This window comes from Salvia hispanica, chromosome 5 (genome assembly GCF_029641045.1).
Source record: "Salvia hispanica isolate PSC_SH4W2 chromosome 5, Shi_PSC_v1, whole genome shotgun sequence".
NCBI lineage: Eukaryota > Viridiplantae > Streptophyta > Magnoliopsida > Lamiales > Lamiaceae > Salvia > Salvia hispanica.
In genome coordinates, this window is record NC_142696.1 from 5473617 (window position 1) to 5490721 (window position 17105).

Below are 17105 nucleotides of genomic sequence, written 5' to 3' on the forward strand. Positions count from 1 at the left end.
TGTCATGCGTTTAAATATATTTGAGCTCACCATTTTATTTAGAAATAATGATCACTGTTAAAATTTTCATAATTGAACTCAAAAATTCAACAATATTTGTTAGTAATATATAAATACTTCATAGAAAGAATGAAAATTAGAAATAAGAGACGAAAAGAAATGAGCATATCACGTGAATTTCTGCGTTTTAGAAATTGCATATAGTATTGTGCTTTTAAATACAAGTTGCTCGCATTCCTTGAATTTGTTCATTCCATTTTTCTTTATATTCCGTGAGTTAATTAAATTAGAACACATAATATTGTTAAACATGAAAACCTGATCTGTAGGATATGCTAGAGTGAGATACATAACTGAAAAGCATGTACTAACTATTACTCCCTATACATGGTGTGTCTCCCTGCCACTTCCTTCTTGTTCATTCCAATCTAACTATATACTAGTAGATGATAATCAACTCAAAAACAGTAAGGATTAGTAGGAGTAGGAGCAACAGCAACAGCAGCGGAATCGACCATGGATCGAAGATCTTCCCAATCCGCGTGTTTCAAAAACTCATCGATGTCACCGTACATACTGTAGTTTGAATAAGATTGCTGCTGAAGATTCTCCACACTGGTTTCAGTTGATACTTGCTTCTTCACAAGCGGAGCTGTGAAGCTGATGTAGCTCCGCCCGTGCTGATCCTCGCTCGCGGCTACAGTTGTCACTCTCTTCGCTGCCGCCATATCCTTCCAGTCCGGCACGTACTTCCTGTTGGAGGTGCTTCGCTTCAGTATTCGGCATAGAGTCCACACTTCCTGCATATACAAATACCAAATTAACATAGGGGGTGTTCGGTTGGCAAGACTAAATCTCATGATTAAATATGTATCATGTTTGGTTCATAAGATTGACCCCCTCAACTTAATCCTAGACGGATAGTCTCATGATAATTAGTCATAGCCTCCCCCTCCAACTAAAATAATCCTACAACTTAATCCCAGATATGGATAGTCTCATGATAATTAGTCATGGCAACCGAACGCCACCATAGTATATGAGTTGGTGACGGTCAGTTTGTTAGACCAGATAAAAGTAGTAACATATTATATTGTTAAAATAATATTTATCTAGAATTAAATTTAACATGGCAGTAAGGATGAGATGGTTAATCTAATTTTGGCATTACCAAGCTTATGAGAAAAGTGCAACCAAACAAGAGATAGTTAGATTAGAGATGAGTGGGGTTACTGGTTCCTGTAGGGTAGTGGCGGGGAGGCGGAACTCGTGCATCATCCAGTCGGTCTTGGTGCCCTTGCCGGCAGAGCCACGGTAGTAGACGAGGGACTTCTTTAGACCAATGCAGTCGCGGTCGGAGGAGTAGATGGGGCGGTCGATCCCTGTGGCCTTCCAGAACCCTGACCGAGTCACCCTATTTGGCCTCATGCTGTTCTTGTATTTCTTCCCTCTTCTACAGAAGAAGTACCACTCTCTCTCCCCTGTGGCTAATTATCATCATATCTGTTATTTTATTATCACCAAAACAACTATTTATCATATCAAATTAATACTATAAGTAACATACTCGGAAGATCCCATGGGTCGAATTTGTAGATGTCTACGTGCTTGATGAGGTCGAGGCGGATGGGCCGCTTTTCGACCTTGCGTCGCAGATAGAACCCAACGAGCTCTTCGTCAGTGGGGTGAAACCGGAAACCCGGAAGCTGGACGTCCTCGTCCTCATCCTCTTCCTCTTCCTTTGAGATTGTGCTGCTCACGTTTTCCTCTTCCATCATGGATAATACACCACCGGAAACTATTACTACTACTTTATTTTCCACAGATCGTACGTGTATATGTAGTAGCAAATTAATCAATCACCATTTTCTTTTCCTTGAACTTTCTGTGTGAAACCACTTCGTACTTGATGTACGCCTTAGAAAAAGGAACATTCTCAGCAATATAGAGATAGACAAGTTTATGTAATATTGTGTGAGAGAGAAAGTTGATGTAGTGCATTGTGTGGGCGAATATACAATATTTAATTCGGTCAAGTCACGAAGGTTGACTTGTCGCATCCTTGGTCCTGATTTTTTTGATTATGGACGATCGTCGATGGAAACGGTCTTCAATTTCTAATGAAATCACCATCAACACTATTTTGGTTTTATATTTCCATAGGAAGGAGTGTTAATTTTTAAACGAGACAGTGTTTTCTATTAGATCAAAATCAAATAACATCAATATCCAGGTTGGTGCTACTAATTCAACATACTGCCAGTGACATTAGGGAACTCGAGGTTTAATTTCCATTTTCCACTTGGAAAAGTTGGGCTAATAATAGAAGGATCTTACCTTCTATATCACACCATTCCAAAGTAAGAGTACTATTGTTGTACCATCACTAAAATATAGATATAAAATTAAGGACAGTATAATTCTTATAGTATTTGATTTTATTTAAAAATATTTTGAAATTGATATCCAACCCAAAATTCACCCCCCTCCATTATTTTTAGTCACCAGCTCCAAACTTAATTTGTCAAAAGTTATTTAATGCTATAACACTTTCGTATACATGTGATGAATAAATTCAAATGCGAAACTCTAATTTTGTCGCAAGACTATTTCATTTTCGTATACATGAAATTTATGTCGCATGACTATTTTATTTTATAATAATGTGAATAAAAAGTGATCGACCGCGAGTGCATGAGCTAGCTAGGAAATATCCTCCCATTGACAAATTAATTCAAGTCGGTCATAGATTGCCAGTGTGATTCCATTAATTATGTATTTATGTTGACATTGATGATATCACATGCTTGATAAAAGAGAACGATTTTGATTTTTCATAAATATTATTCCATCTATCTCATAAAAAAAAATAGATTTTGATTTTTTATAAATATTATTCTATCTGTCTCATAAAAATATGCACTTTTTATTTTCATCTGTTCCATAAATATATAAGCATTTCCATTTATGAAATGTTATCCCTATTTATTATCCATGTACATCAAGTTATATATGTACAAGACTTATACCTTTATTAAAACATTAATATTTGATAATATGGTAATACCAAGATAGAGAATTATATATGGACATTTCTAATTGTTTGATTTTATATTTAAGCTTAACTCAAAGCCCAATATAAGACAAAGGTCCTACCCAATCTTTCCATAATTATAACTTTAATCATGTTTATATAACCCACTAATTTGTCAAGTTAAGCTATTTTTATTTAATACTCCCTCCGTCCACAAATAATAGATCTATTGTTGTTCGGCACGGGTTTTAATTTAGAATTGGTAAAGTAAGAGAGATGGGGAGAAAAAGTAGGTAAAGTAAAAGAGATAGGGAGAAAAGATGAGTAAAGTATGAGAGAGGGAAGAAAAAGTGGGAAAAGTACGAGAGATAAACTTTCCATTTTTAGAAAGTGATCTATTTTTTGTGGACGTCCCAAAATGGCAAAAGTGATCTATTTTTTGTGGACGGAGGGAGTACTATTCAAATTTAGATAATTTCTTGTTGGAATCTATGCCCGGTCAAATGACTTTGACCAAGTATAATTTTAACGGGACATTTAATTTTGTGAAATTAAATGATATAGCATCGATCTAAGTTCGGAGTAGATGACCGTAGTATATTCATTTTCTCAAATCCGATTCCCGGTGTGTGAAAAATAATGAATTAAAGTTGTGCAAAATTGCAAACTAATTAAATGAGCTACGAGAGAAGCCAAGTGTTTAATTAAGAGAGTTAATTATCCCACATTGGTAATGATAAGCTTATTAAAAAAGTATTTAATAAGAAGGACTATTACATGTAATAATTTTAGTGGACTAAGATGGGTGAAAGAGCTCACACGCGCCCGCACGCGCGCGCCGCGAGCCTCGACCCCGAGCCTGTGCCCGTGCCCTTGTCCTTGGATCTTGGCAATTGGTCTTTGGGCTATTCTTTGGCCTGGTCGTGGGCTTACCCAAGGCTAGCGGGTCTAGTTATTTTTAGACCACCACCATTTCCACGTCAGCAAGCCAAGCGGGATGACACCTCGTCAGGATGACGCGGTAAAGCTAACGTGGCTGACAAGTAATAGTCCACGTCGTGAATGAACCTAGACGTGTCTAGATTCAACCTCTCCAGCTCTGAGCTCGTAACGGCTTGTAACGCCCGACCGTTACAGCCTCACCATGATGACAACCATCAAGGCTGTGTTGAACCCTGCAGTGGCTGAGCCTATAAATAGGCTAGCCACTCCATGCATTCTACACACTAGAATTCACAAGCATTTCACCAAAACATAAGCTCTCTCTCTCTTTAGCAAAGTTCTTCTGTCGAAGTTCTTCCCTCACCTCCATTCAGTTCGTCGGAGCTTTGCTGATAGTGGTGCTGCTTCACCAGAGACGTAGTAAATACACTCGGATTTTGCACGGTTTCATTATTTTGCACGGATATTGCACGGTTTCATTATTCGTATATTTTATCCATTTTGGTATTTTGACGTGTTTTGTAAGAAATGTGCAAAATAGAGCAGAAAAAGAGCATAAAAAGGTGAATTTCTGAAGCTGGAATTGAAGGGACACCCAGTGGGCAGCTGCAACATGCGCAGCGGTCGCTGCAAAGACTCCAGAAGGCTCTGACTCTCTCCAGCGGTCACTGGGCCCTTGCCAGCGACTGCTGGGAAAACGCGACACGCGATAACTATCTTCAAACTCAATTTTCTGGCGATCTTGAAGTCCGATCGGGGCGTTCTACACACCATTCTTTTCGTCTTGAAAGTTTCTTCAAGATGGTACCAAGATCACCTCAATCGGAGTTCTGTGGAGAGAGTTAAGGCCGTTCTACAATGTCGCGCAAAGCTGTAAAATGCAGTGTAGGCGGAAATTTAAAGAAGGAAAGAAGATACTACCTTATGAATCCAAATCTTTTCCTTACACTATAGGGAACGAAAATTACCTTCTCCAAACCTTTTTCGTGCCTACAAGGAGCATAGAATTCAAGGGAGATCAAGCAAGAGCAAGATTAATTCTTCCGGGTTTTATCTAGTTTTTATTTGATTGAACATGTCTTAATTTGCTTATATTTATTTAGATTATCTGTCTATGGATAACTAAATTTATAGAATCCTAGGGGATGAAAGTAATTGAGTCTATGTAGTTCTTTTTGTTTTGTTTAATGTTCAGAACTCATTTTTTTTTAATTATTCCTTGGTTTATATTTAATTGCTTGGTTGTTACTTTGATTATTGTCAATCTCTTATTGGTGATAACTTTGAGTGGTTTATAGTTTATGTGTCAATACAATATTTGTGACATGAGTGTTGATACACAATAGGAATAACTCCTAGTAGAGCTTTAGTCAGAGAACATAGAACTAAATAATTAGAATTACTAATGAGTTGATACACAATAGGAATAACTACCCTAGGGTTCCCTTGTCTCATTTGCTTTCTCAAACCAAGTTAACTGCAAACTGCGAATCTGTTCCACTATTTTCACTTAATTGCTTTCTTTACTTGCTTTTATTTTCCGTTTTTCTTAGTTTAAGAGCATCCGCAATGGTCGGCTAGCGACCGGCTAGCCGATTCGTCGCGCTGGCCGATCGGCTAGCCGAACCATTGCAATCGGCCAGCGCAAAATCGGCGAGCGGATCGGCGTGGGCTCGCCGATCGCTCGTCGCTGGCCGAAACGCTAGCCGATCGGCTAGCCGCCATTGTGGAGGCCCGATCGGCCAGCGCCGATTTTCGATTTTTTTTTTTAAATCATATATAAACGCGATTTTCGTTTCATTTTCATTTGCACCACTTGTTTTAACGAGTTTTCTCTCTCTCTAACTTTCTGTTCAAGAGCATCATTGAGTGATGGATCACAACAACGAGTCCAGTCCGGCGACGAGCGGCTCTCAGACTCCCACAGTACCCGTGGGATCTGGATGGGGGCAGATGGGCCCGGGATTTAACATCCCTTGGAATCAGATGATGGGGATGATGGCTGGTGCGCCGGGGGGGGAGATGGGGTGGAACCAGGGGGGTATGCCGGGGGGTATGCCGTGGGGGATGCCGGGCGGCGGGCAGGGGAGCGGCGGGCAGTCAGCGCCCGGGTGGGGGGGTATGCCCCAGATGCAGCAGCAGATGATGCTGCAGCAGATGATGGGGATGATGTGGCAGGGGGGATGCCGGGGGGGATGCTGCACGGTATGTATCCCGGGATGCCGGGGGGGGGGGGGGGGGGGTGCAGGGGTCACCGGGAGGGGACGCGGTATATCGGCCCTCGCTTGATTTTTTGACGGCATCGTCTCACACGTCGACCCCGGTGGAGACGCAGTTCTCTGGCGATGACCTTCTGTCATTGCATGATATGGGGATCGATCTCGGGGACGATGATACTCCCGTTCGAGCGACGCCGGCCGCGCCGAGGAAGAAGACGAGGGGGAAGGGGAAGGACAAGGCGGTCGGCGAGTCATCACAGCCCACTGCCACCGGCCGGAGGAAGTGGACGGAGGATGAGTACGCCGCGGTGGCCAAGGGGTGGTTGGAGGTGTGCGACGATCCACTGGTTGCGAACAACCAGCGGGTCATCAACATGTGGGCGAAGATCAGTGCTGCCTATAAGAGGCACTGCCCGCACGGGAAGGACTTCAGCAACGAGGAGGTCCGGAAGGGGTGGGAGCGCACCAGGGCCGCGGTTGGCCGTTTTGCGAATTTGTACGCCAACGCCCTCCGTCAGCTCAGAAGTGGGCAGACTGAGGACGACGCCCGGAGGATAGCCGCGAGTCAGTTCCCCTTGGAGGGGACGTATAAGGAGTTCACTTTCTGGGAGTGCTTCTTGTTGCTGAAGGACTCGGAGAAGTTCCGGGCGGGGTGCGACGTTGGGTGGCCGAAGAAGCAGCGACTTAACTATAGCGGCGACTACAGCGGCAGCAGCGGCGGATCCCACGACCTCCCCCCGGATGCTGAGGAGTTTCCATCCCCTCCTTCATTTACTGGTCGCCCCTGCCCGGTTGGACAGAAGCGGGCGCAGCGGGCTGCGAGGGGCGGATCCCCCCTATCGCCCCGCGAGGTCCAGTCCTCCGCCCTCCCAGCCGCCCCACTCGAGTACACTCTCCATTCGCGTAACCAAACGCGGGCTCAGATGTTACAGGTCTTCCGAGAGTGGAAGAACACCACTGACCCCACGGAGAAGAGGATTCTTTACGAGATGCTCGAGAGCATGCGTGCTGATTTAGAGATCGCGAGGTCACGGCTGGGGGGTTCCGACGTGGGCTCAGATACCACGGTTGGCGGCAGCGGCGGCGGAGACGGCGGCGGCGACGAGGAGGGCGACGGCGACGGCGATGAGGAGTAGAGAGTGGCGGGGCTCGGGTGTTGAAGCCCTTTAATTAAAAAAAAAAAATCATGTACTTTTTTTTAAAAATCTTTGTACTTTTTTTTAATGGAATGGATTATTTTTCCCGTATATGTGTCGTAAATTTAATTCCGTACATCGCAATTTTAATTACGTAAATGTAGTATATTTTGAATTGTTTTTATTGCGGCTGGCCTATGGCTGGCCTAAATCTGACGTGACAGGTGGTTTTTTTAGTGTTGCTGACGTGGCAGAGGAGAGAATGGCTGGCCTATGGCTGGCCTATAAACCATTGCGGATGCTCTAATCAAATCTCAACTTTGTGTCCAAATAGTATATGAGACTGAGTATGTGGTAGACAGTCTGTAAATTTATTCTCCGTGTTCGATATCCCGGTACTGACCTTTAGCTATACTAGATCTACCATGTTATACTTGCAGGTATTTTTACTGCTAATAAAAAGTGCATCAGTGGCCGTTTTATCTTTGGGGATGAAACGCCAATCCGAAGAGCACTACCGGGGCGTATCTCGTCTTGCGGAGAGGCCTCCTCGACTCGGCTAATTTTGTTCACGGTTTATTGTTTCAGTTTCCGTTGTAATTTTGTTTCAATTCTTTACATTCTGTTTTCCTTCTTTGGATTGTATTACGCCCGGTTATCTCTTGTAATCCAGAAAACCAACAATCACAAAAACAGATATAACTTGCCGTTGAAGGAATTCGGACCTTTAAACTGAACCTAATTACTTTCGAAACATAACACCCTTACTTGAGATGTCGACCGAATCCAACACTGTTGCTGCCACCACTCCAGCCACCACCGTCGCCGACATCTCCTCCACCATGGCGAACACTGGACCGATCTCGACGATGATCCCAACCCCTGGGTTCACCTCCTCATCAACTCTCTCATGGGGGTTTTCAAACCCCTTTGAGCCCACTGTTGGATCCTCCTCCAGTGGGTAGGTTGGTTCCGCTTTTAGTGGTTCCTTCAGATCCTTTAATGGATCGAGTATTGGGGCCTTCGGGTCCAACATGGGTGTCGGTTCCTTCGGGTCCGGTACGACCATGGCGGACTCTATGTTCAACATGAATGGTGGGGGCTCTATGCCCAACCATGTTGTTCCTTCCAAGGACCAAGTGCGGCACCAAGAATGATGCTACCCGCCGAGAAGCCACCAAAATTTGGAGGATCTGACTTCAAAAGGTCGTACCAAAAAATGTTGTTCTACGTGACAATATTGGGCGTCGCCAACTTCCTCACGGAGAACGAGCCGCCCGCGCCAAGTGATCAAGAGACGAGACTCGAGATCTTGGCGGACTATGAACAATGGTGCAAAGGAGACTATCTTTGTAAAAATTTCATTCTAAGTGCTTTAGATGATAGCTTGTACAATGTATACTCCGTTGTAACCACATCCAAAGAGATGTTGGAAAGCCTAGAGAAAAAGTACAGTATCGATAATGCTGCAGGTACTGAACATGTTGTAGTATCCAAATTTACGGACTACAAAATGGTCGAGTCTAGACCGGTCATGGAACAAGTTCAAGAGTTCCAAATGATCATCCACTAACTCATGGCTGAAGGGATGATTTGGCCCGACAACTTTATACTCATCCAGAAGCTTCCTCCTAGTTGGAAGGACTTCAAGCACTATCTCAAGCACAATCGAAAGAAGATGAGTCTTGAGAATCAACTTGGTTGTAAAATCAAAGCGATTCGAAGTGATAGAGGAGGCGAGTATGTAGCCCCGTTTGAGGAGTTATGCAACGCAAGTGGTATAATTCATCAAACAACAACTCTATATTCACCACAATCTAATGGTGTAGCAGAACGCAAAATTCGAACTCTAAAAGAGATGATGAATGCGTTGCTATTGAGTTTAGTATTACCACATAACATGTGGGGAGACTATCTTAACAACCAACTATATCCTAAACAAAATCCCACTCAAAGGAAAAGACATCACTCCTTATGAGTTATCAAAAGGAAGGAAACCATCCTACAAATACCTAAAAGTGTAGGGGTGTTTGGCGAAGGTGATGGTTCTCCCGCCCAAAGAAGTCACAATTGGACCTAAAATGGTTGATTGTATCTTCATTGGATATGCACTTAACAGTGGTGCATACAAATTTGTTGTTCACAAGGCTGAAATATCGACTATTACAGTAGTAACAACAATCGAGTCAAGGAATGTTGTATTTCTCGAAAATACATTTCCTTGCAAGGACAAAGAAGAAGTCACAATCAGTTCTGAGACAAGAATTGAAGATGAAGTCACTAGTTCTAAAACATTGGATGAAGCCACTAGTTCTACATCAGTGGATGAAGAGCCTAAATCGCGCAAGCTAGTGAGGCCTGATCCAAGTGATGCAGTACTAAGACGTGGTAATAGGTCAGAACACCAAAAACATTTGATCATGACTACATTGCTTTTATGTTGGATGAAGAGCCAACGTCAATAAAAGTAGCCTTTGATGGCCCAGACATGTTACATTGGAGAGAAGCTGTTCAAAGAGAAATTGACTCAATTTTGCTAAACCACACTTGGGTGTTGGTTGATTTGCCCGGAGGTGCGAAACCTTTAAGGTGTAAATGGGTGCTTAAAAGAAAATTTAAGGCCGATGGAACAGTGGATAAATTTAAATCCCGTTTGGTGGTAAAAGGTTTAAAACAAAAGGAAGGACATGACTTCTTCGATACCTATTCACCTAACGAGGATTACATCTATCCGAGTGCTTCTCGCGATTGCTGCATTGAACAATCTGGAGATTCATCAAATGGATGTAAAGACTGTGTTTCTAAATGTTGAACTAGAGGAAGAAATCTATATGAAACAACCCAAAGGATTTGTACTACCCGGACAAGAGAAAAATGTATGCAAACTAGTTAAGTCCCTCTATGGATTGAAACAAGCGCCGTTGCAATGACACTTGAAGTTTGATAATGTGATGTTATCAAATGTGTGACAAATGTGTCTATATTAAGAGCACCGATAACGGGTACATTATAGTGTGTCTTTACGTTGATGACATGTTAATCATGGGTAGTAACACTCAAGTGATTAACGAGACAAAGACCATGTTAAAGAGAAACTTTGACATGAAAGACATGGGTCTAGTCGATGTAATTCTTGGAATGAAAATTCTAAGAACATCCGATGGAATCATCTTAACCCAATCTCATTATGTTGAGAAGATATTGAAGAAATTCAATGCCTATTATGGCGCACCGGTTAAGACTCTAATTGAACTCGATGTTCACTTGAGCAAAATGAGGGCGAACCCGGTGCACAATGCACGGGTCATTGGGAGCATTATGTGTTAGGTTTGGTATACTGAAAAGCATGTTTCGAGCAAGTTTCACTCGAATAGAATCGTGCTTGTATATGTAAAACTCTATAATCCACTTTTAACCCGATTCAGTATTATTCGAGCAGTTTCGCACAAATAGAATCAGTATATTAATACATTGTGTTTGCTTGTGCATTTATAAGATGTTTTATAAATATTTAAATGTATAAGAAGCAAACAAAGTCTAAGTCTTTTGCTTAGTAGACTGGTTGTGGGCGTCGTCCACTTTAAGGTAACACAGTCGGTTCTATGCAATGCTTTGCAAAAGAAAAAGAAGAATTTCACAACCCAGATAGGCTTAGACTACCTATCGTGAAAGGTTGCAATGTCAGTCCGATTATTTCTAAGCCTTACTGAAATAAGATGACGTTGGTGTGGTATAGCACTGAATGGATCTAACAGCAAGACGTGTCTTTATGCTATCTACTGAAAGACTAGGTCTTGATAAATAACTATTTCTTAATCTACATACGTTAGCATTGAGCATACGGTATTGATTATGCACTACTTTGACTTATCAAATGGTGCGGGTTTTTCGTAACCTAATAATCCTGATATATTGGGTAGTGGTGATTAATATCTAGCGGTGCTAGGATTGCTATTATGTTGAATCGTGCGCGAGGTGAGTCTCGTTTGATAATGTCCTCAAGAGGAGCTCGAACAAGGTTTTATTATTCGGGAAACTGGCCAGTTGGAGTTTTATTACTCTATGAATAATAAATAAGTGTTTCTTGCTGAGTCCACTCTTGGAATTAATAAGATGTTAATTAATTAAGTCCATAGCAGACTTCAATTAATTAATGGACATTTATATCTTAAGCGCGGGAAATAAATAATATAAATAACGGAAACTCGGATTACTTGTAATTTCAGATTTGGATGGGGAGTGCAATATTACTTCTGTAGTGGCTGCTCGTAATATTCCAATTAAAAGATTATATTAAATTGGGGTTCAATTTAATTAGTAAAAAGCTAATTGGATGAGCCCATATCCAAAACCTTCCATAGATCCCTGACTAGGCCCAATATGAACTTAATATAAATAGGAGAATAAAAGAGAGACAAAATTACAATTAATATTAGATGAAATTTTCGTCCCCCTCTCTAATTAGTAGAGGACCTCGAAAATTCTTCAGCTCTCTTCCGTGAGGAATTTCTGTCTTCTTTTTATTCGAGTCATAGTATTTTGATAAGATCTGCCCACCCTGATATCGAGATACAGTTCGGGAACCAGTCAGAAGATCCGTGGTCTAGTATTGAAGATCATCACGTGGAGAAGGCGCGAGCAAATCTTCGATTCTTTGGAGAATCAAATCGGTAACTCTAAACTGTAGAAATCATGTTTAGGATTTATATTATTCTAAGCATGAATTATTTGCGTTCTAGCATGCAATTATCTGTTTAACATGTGAATTGATTAATCGCATAATCGGTCAAATAGATCCGTATCTGATTTATTTGTTTTGTACAAGTCTTCCGCTGTGCAAGGGGCACCAAACCCCATTATTATGTACTTGACTAATTGCACTCGGCCGGACATTGCTTGTGCCGTGAACAAGTTGAGTCGTTACACGAGTAATCCAAGCAAAGAGCATTGGAGAGCTCTTGTATGGGTTTTGAAATATCTAAAGCATACTCAAAATCATGGGCTACATTTTTCGAGACTCACATGTATAGCCTGTTCAACCATGGAATCAGAATTCATAGCTTTAGATAAAGCAGGGGAAGAAGCCGAATGGCTTAAGAATTTCCTTGAAGATATTCCAGGTTGATCTAATCCAGTGCCACCAGTGTTGATTCACTGTGATAGTCAAGCCGCTATCGGGAGGGCGAACAATGGCTTCTATAACAGTAAGTCTCGACATATTCGTCGAAGATATAATACCGTGAGACATTTGATCACAACAGACGTGATTACAATTGACTATGTGTCAATAGATAATCTAGCGGATCCGCTAACCAAAGGGTTAAACCGTGATCAAACGAATAAGTTGCTAGAGGGAATGAGTTTGAAATCCCACAAACTAAAGAATTGCCATAGTGGTAACCCAATGATAATGACTTGAGATCCCAAGAACTTAGTTCAATGGGAAAACTAAGCTATGAGAGTTCGTGTGAAACACTCATCTACATCTATTCCCCAGAGAGCAATAGAATGTTTGAAAACTTTCCTTGTGGTGAGGATAAGTCTATGACTTTTAATGATTCCTAAGGATCTCAAGGAGATTGAGTTCTCAAAGAGACCGAGTAGGGCAAGATACTCGAGTAGGAATCACCTATGTAAGTGTGAAGTGTGGCCGCTTCAAATTACACATTTATGAATCCAAAGTGGCGTCCAAGGCCACAGAGGACACAAAACGTAAGAACATATGAGGTTGAGGTGTTTAAGTGTTAACACTATTGTCTCGGTGCACGCCGTGGAGGGATAGTTCAAAGCAGGGACGGATGTACATGCATCCTACAAGGAGCAAATGCCCCACCTCAAAAAAATTCATTAGGGCTATATTGATCATTATTTTTTAAATATTTTTGAAATACCATTATAAATGCCCCTTCTAAAATCCTTAAAATGTCTTTGTATGGAATTTTGCCCCACCTATACAGAATTTCTGGATCCGTCCCTGGTTCAAAGCATCGCGCTACTATGCCGCCTGTGTATCCGATGGCGTTGACTATGGAAGGTTCAAAGCTAAAAGCTACATATCCTTATGCTTATATACCTCTTGAGGGTTGAGTTTGTGTCTGCATGCATATGCATTTGGCTATTTTCACTCATGTGGGGGATTGTTGGAATCTATGCCCGGTCAAAGGACTTTGACCAAGTATAATTTCAACGAGACATTTAATTTTGTGAAATTAAATGATATAGCATCGATCTACGTTCGGAGTAGATGACCGTGGTATATTCATTTTCTCAAATCCGGGAATCCCGGTGAGTGAGAAATAATGGACTAAAGTTGTGCAAAATTGCAAACTAATTAAATGAGCTAAGAGAGAAGCCAAGGGATTAATTAAGAGAGTTAATGATACGCTCGGATTTTGCACTGTTTTAAGAGCATTATTTGGTTTGTTTTTTATGTCAAAGTCACTCTACACGTCCATTATTTGCATATTTTGTCCATTTTGGTGTTTTGACGTGTTTTGTGAGAAATGTGCATAATTGAGCCGAAAAAGGGAGCCAAAACGCAAAGTCTGGAAATTTGGAGTCAGACGGCGACCGCCGGCGCCTGGCGGGCGAGCAGTGCAGCGGTCCGCCTCGGAAAATTACACTTGGAAGAGAAGTCTCGCCCGGCGACCGCCGGAAGTCATGCGGCGGTCTGCCGTCAGACTCTCTGAACTCCAACGCGGCGACCGCCGGCCCACCGGAGAAAGGCGGCGACTCCGAGATGCCCTAGATTTGCTCCAAGATTTACCATATTTTGAGGATCTTTTCCTTCTACAACAAGGAATAGCTTTTCCCTATAAATAAGACCTCAAGCTTCATCAAATTAGAGAGCTTCTACTTGCAAAATAATTCACAGTGATCAAAAGCTAGAGTATTTAAATTGTGCAAGGAGTTGGAGAAGGATTTCAAGAACATCAAGAACCACAAGGATTCAACCTACGAGTTTTATTTGCTTTAGTTTTATGTTCAAATTGTTTTCCCTTCAATCTATGTGTTTAGCTTATTTCATTATGTGTAACTAAACTCATAGGATTCTAGGGATGTGTTAGTAACGACTTTGGTTATACAATTTTTTTTTCTATTTAATATCCGTTTTGTTTTTACTTTGTTTCTTCCTTAAGTAGTTCTGATGCTGCATGATTGAGTGACACAATCTTGTATGATTTAATATAACTTGCTTCATAACTGTGAGAGAGTTCTAGCGAGTTAGATTCACTTAGTAGACGCTACAGTTAACTTCCCTTAAAACGACAATGTTAATTGAGAGTGAGGACTTTTCAAGGGTCTTAGGAGCTTTATGGAGTTACGTGTTAGGATTTACAACCCTAATTTTGTAATCAACGTTTGCATCGCATGAGCATAAGCTAGGTGACTCGTCCTATCAAAGTAATAACTGTGCTAGGGTATTGTAGTTTGGAATTTGTATAACCATAACTGTGAACGCACATCCCTGGGATTCCCTTATCTCTATCGATGTGTTTTACTCGCATCTAGTTGTTATTTATTTTCAAATATTTTCAGTTTTCAAAAGTTTTCAAAACCTTCTGTTCTTCCAGATAGTAATTGAGTTCTAGTAGAGGATATGCACTTTGTGTTTGCCTTCCCCGTCTTCGATATCCCGGTACTGACCTTTAGCTATACTATATATACTTTGTATACTTGCAGGTTTATTTAGTGCTAATAAAAAGTGTATCAGTTAATTATCCCACATTGGTAATGACAAGCTTAGTAAACAAGTATTTAATAAGAAGGATTATTACATGTAATAATTTTAGTGGACTAAGATGGGTGAAAGACCCACACGCGCGCGTGCCACGAGCCTCGAGCCTCGAGCCCGAGCCCAAGCCCATGCTCGTGCTCGTGCTCGTGCCCTTGGATTTGGACTTGGATCTTGGCAATTGGTCTTTAGGTGGTCTTTGGACTGTTCTTTGGGCCTGGTTGTGGGCTTGGTGCTTGGGTTCGACCCAAGGCTAGCGGGTCTAGTTCTTTTTAGACCACCACCATTTCCACGTCAGCAAGCCAAGCGGGATGACACCTTGTCAGGATGACACGGTAAAGCCAACGTGGCTGACACGTGATAGTCCACGTCATGAATGAACCTAGACATGTCTAGATTCAACCTCTCCAAGGGCTTGTAACGCCCGACCGTTACAACCTCACCATGATGACAGCCATCAAGGCTATGTTGACCCTTGCAGTGGACTGAGCCTATAAATAGGCTAGCCACTCCATGCATTCTACACACTAGAATTCACAAGCATTTCACCAAAGCATAAGCTCTCTCTCTCTCTTTTGCTTAGTTTTTCTGTCGAAGTTCTTCCCTCACCTCCATCCAGTTCGCTGGAGCTCTGCTGATAGCGGTGCTGCTTCACCAGAGACGTAGCCGTTTTATATTTGGGGACGAAACGCCAATCCGAAGAGCACTATCGGGGCGTATCTCGTCTTGCGGAAAGAGGCCTCCTCGACTCGGCTAATTTTGTTCACGGTTTATTGTTTTGTTTCCGTTGTAATTTTGTTTCAGTTCTTTACATTCTGTATTCCTTCTTTGGGTTGTATTACGTCCGGTTATCTCTTGTAATACAGAAAACCAACATTTCTCTTTTATCAAACAACAACAAAAAAATCTTCTCTCTATATATCTTGACATAAAACCCGTATTTCTTATCTTGTTTTACATATCTTCTCATATCACATCTTTCTTATCAATCATATAATAATGTGGATTACACTATCCACTAACACTACTTCAATTACATTTTTCTCCTTTCTCTTACTCTACTAATTTTATCTTAATTCTCGTATTATATCATATAACCATATTTTTATTCTGTAATAGTATATATGTAATTAGAAAATTTTCACCACGACTTTATGTTCAGTCTAACGCATCTATCCTAACTAAAATATTTAATTCATTGCATCTAGAACTACTGAAACAGCGAGAATTTATATATTAAACATTAAACATTACATATTGATATTGGTTTAGTCTGGAAGTTCTAGTTGAAAATTTGAAACACAACGAATCTTCATGGCCGACGTAATTACATTTTTGAATTAGCCACCCATTTTTCCTAATACCACAGCGTATATGTTTGACCTAGTTCAAATAATACATAGAAACATCGATCCTAAGAAAAACAGTAATAGTAATAGGTATCGGAAATTAAAAACTGTAACAACGGCAATGTAATAATTTATGATTGCTCGATGTGACAACTTTTCTGAACAAGATTTCCATAAACCTAATATTAATACTCCAAACGTTTTTTTCAAAGTAATATGTAATTTGTTAATTTCACTGTAATTTATGTAGTAACGTTTTGCATTAAATAAATAAATTTTCAACCATATCATGCACTGATCAGATCTATTGTGAATGTTTCTTCTTGATTGATAAATGTAGTCCCTAGATTCAAATTCCAGAGGCAACAACTTTTTTTTTCCTATTTTTGTACAATTATTTCAATGACGAATTCAATAAATATCATACATTTCTCACCGTACATTAATACAGATGCTTTTATTTTCAGAGAGCGAAAAGGACAATTGATTTTTCTTAACGTAGAGATATTTTTTACTTTATGCATACTCTACTGAGAAAGAATATTTCTTCCAATTCGTGAATATTAACTTATACTCCCTCTGTCCAATTAGAAATAAAACGTTTTCGTTTTTAGTTTGTCCCATTAAAAATGAAACGTTTCTAAATATGGAAACAATCCTCTCTCTATTTTTCCTTTTCTCTTATTTTAC

At 40.9% G+C, this 17105-nt stretch overlaps 1 protein-coding gene across 2 annotated transcripts; it reads right to left on the reverse strand.

Annotated features, from left to right (window-relative positions):
• Positions 1 to 301: 301 nt before the first annotated feature.
• Positions 302 to 1972, reverse strand: LOC125190787 (transcription factor JUNGBRUNNEN 1-like). Of its 2 annotated transcripts, none has more exons than XM_048088189.2 (3): positions 1568 to 1972; positions 1234 to 1481; positions 302 to 800 (listed from the first exon to the last, which is right to left on the reverse strand). In XM_048088189.2, the coding sequence occupies exons 1-3, from the start codon at positions 1776 to 1778 to the stop codon at positions 459 to 461; spliced, it is 801 nt and encodes a 266-aa protein (XP_047944146.1). In that variant the 5' UTR covers positions 1779 to 1972; the 3' UTR covers positions 302 to 458. The 2 variants fall into 2 exon arrangements, with proteins under 2 accessions (XP_047944146.1, XP_047944145.1); XM_048088188.2 differs by having other exon boundaries at positions 1234 to 1487; positions 1568 to 1968.
• Between the last annotated feature and the right edge of the window lie 15133 nt (positions 1973 to 17105).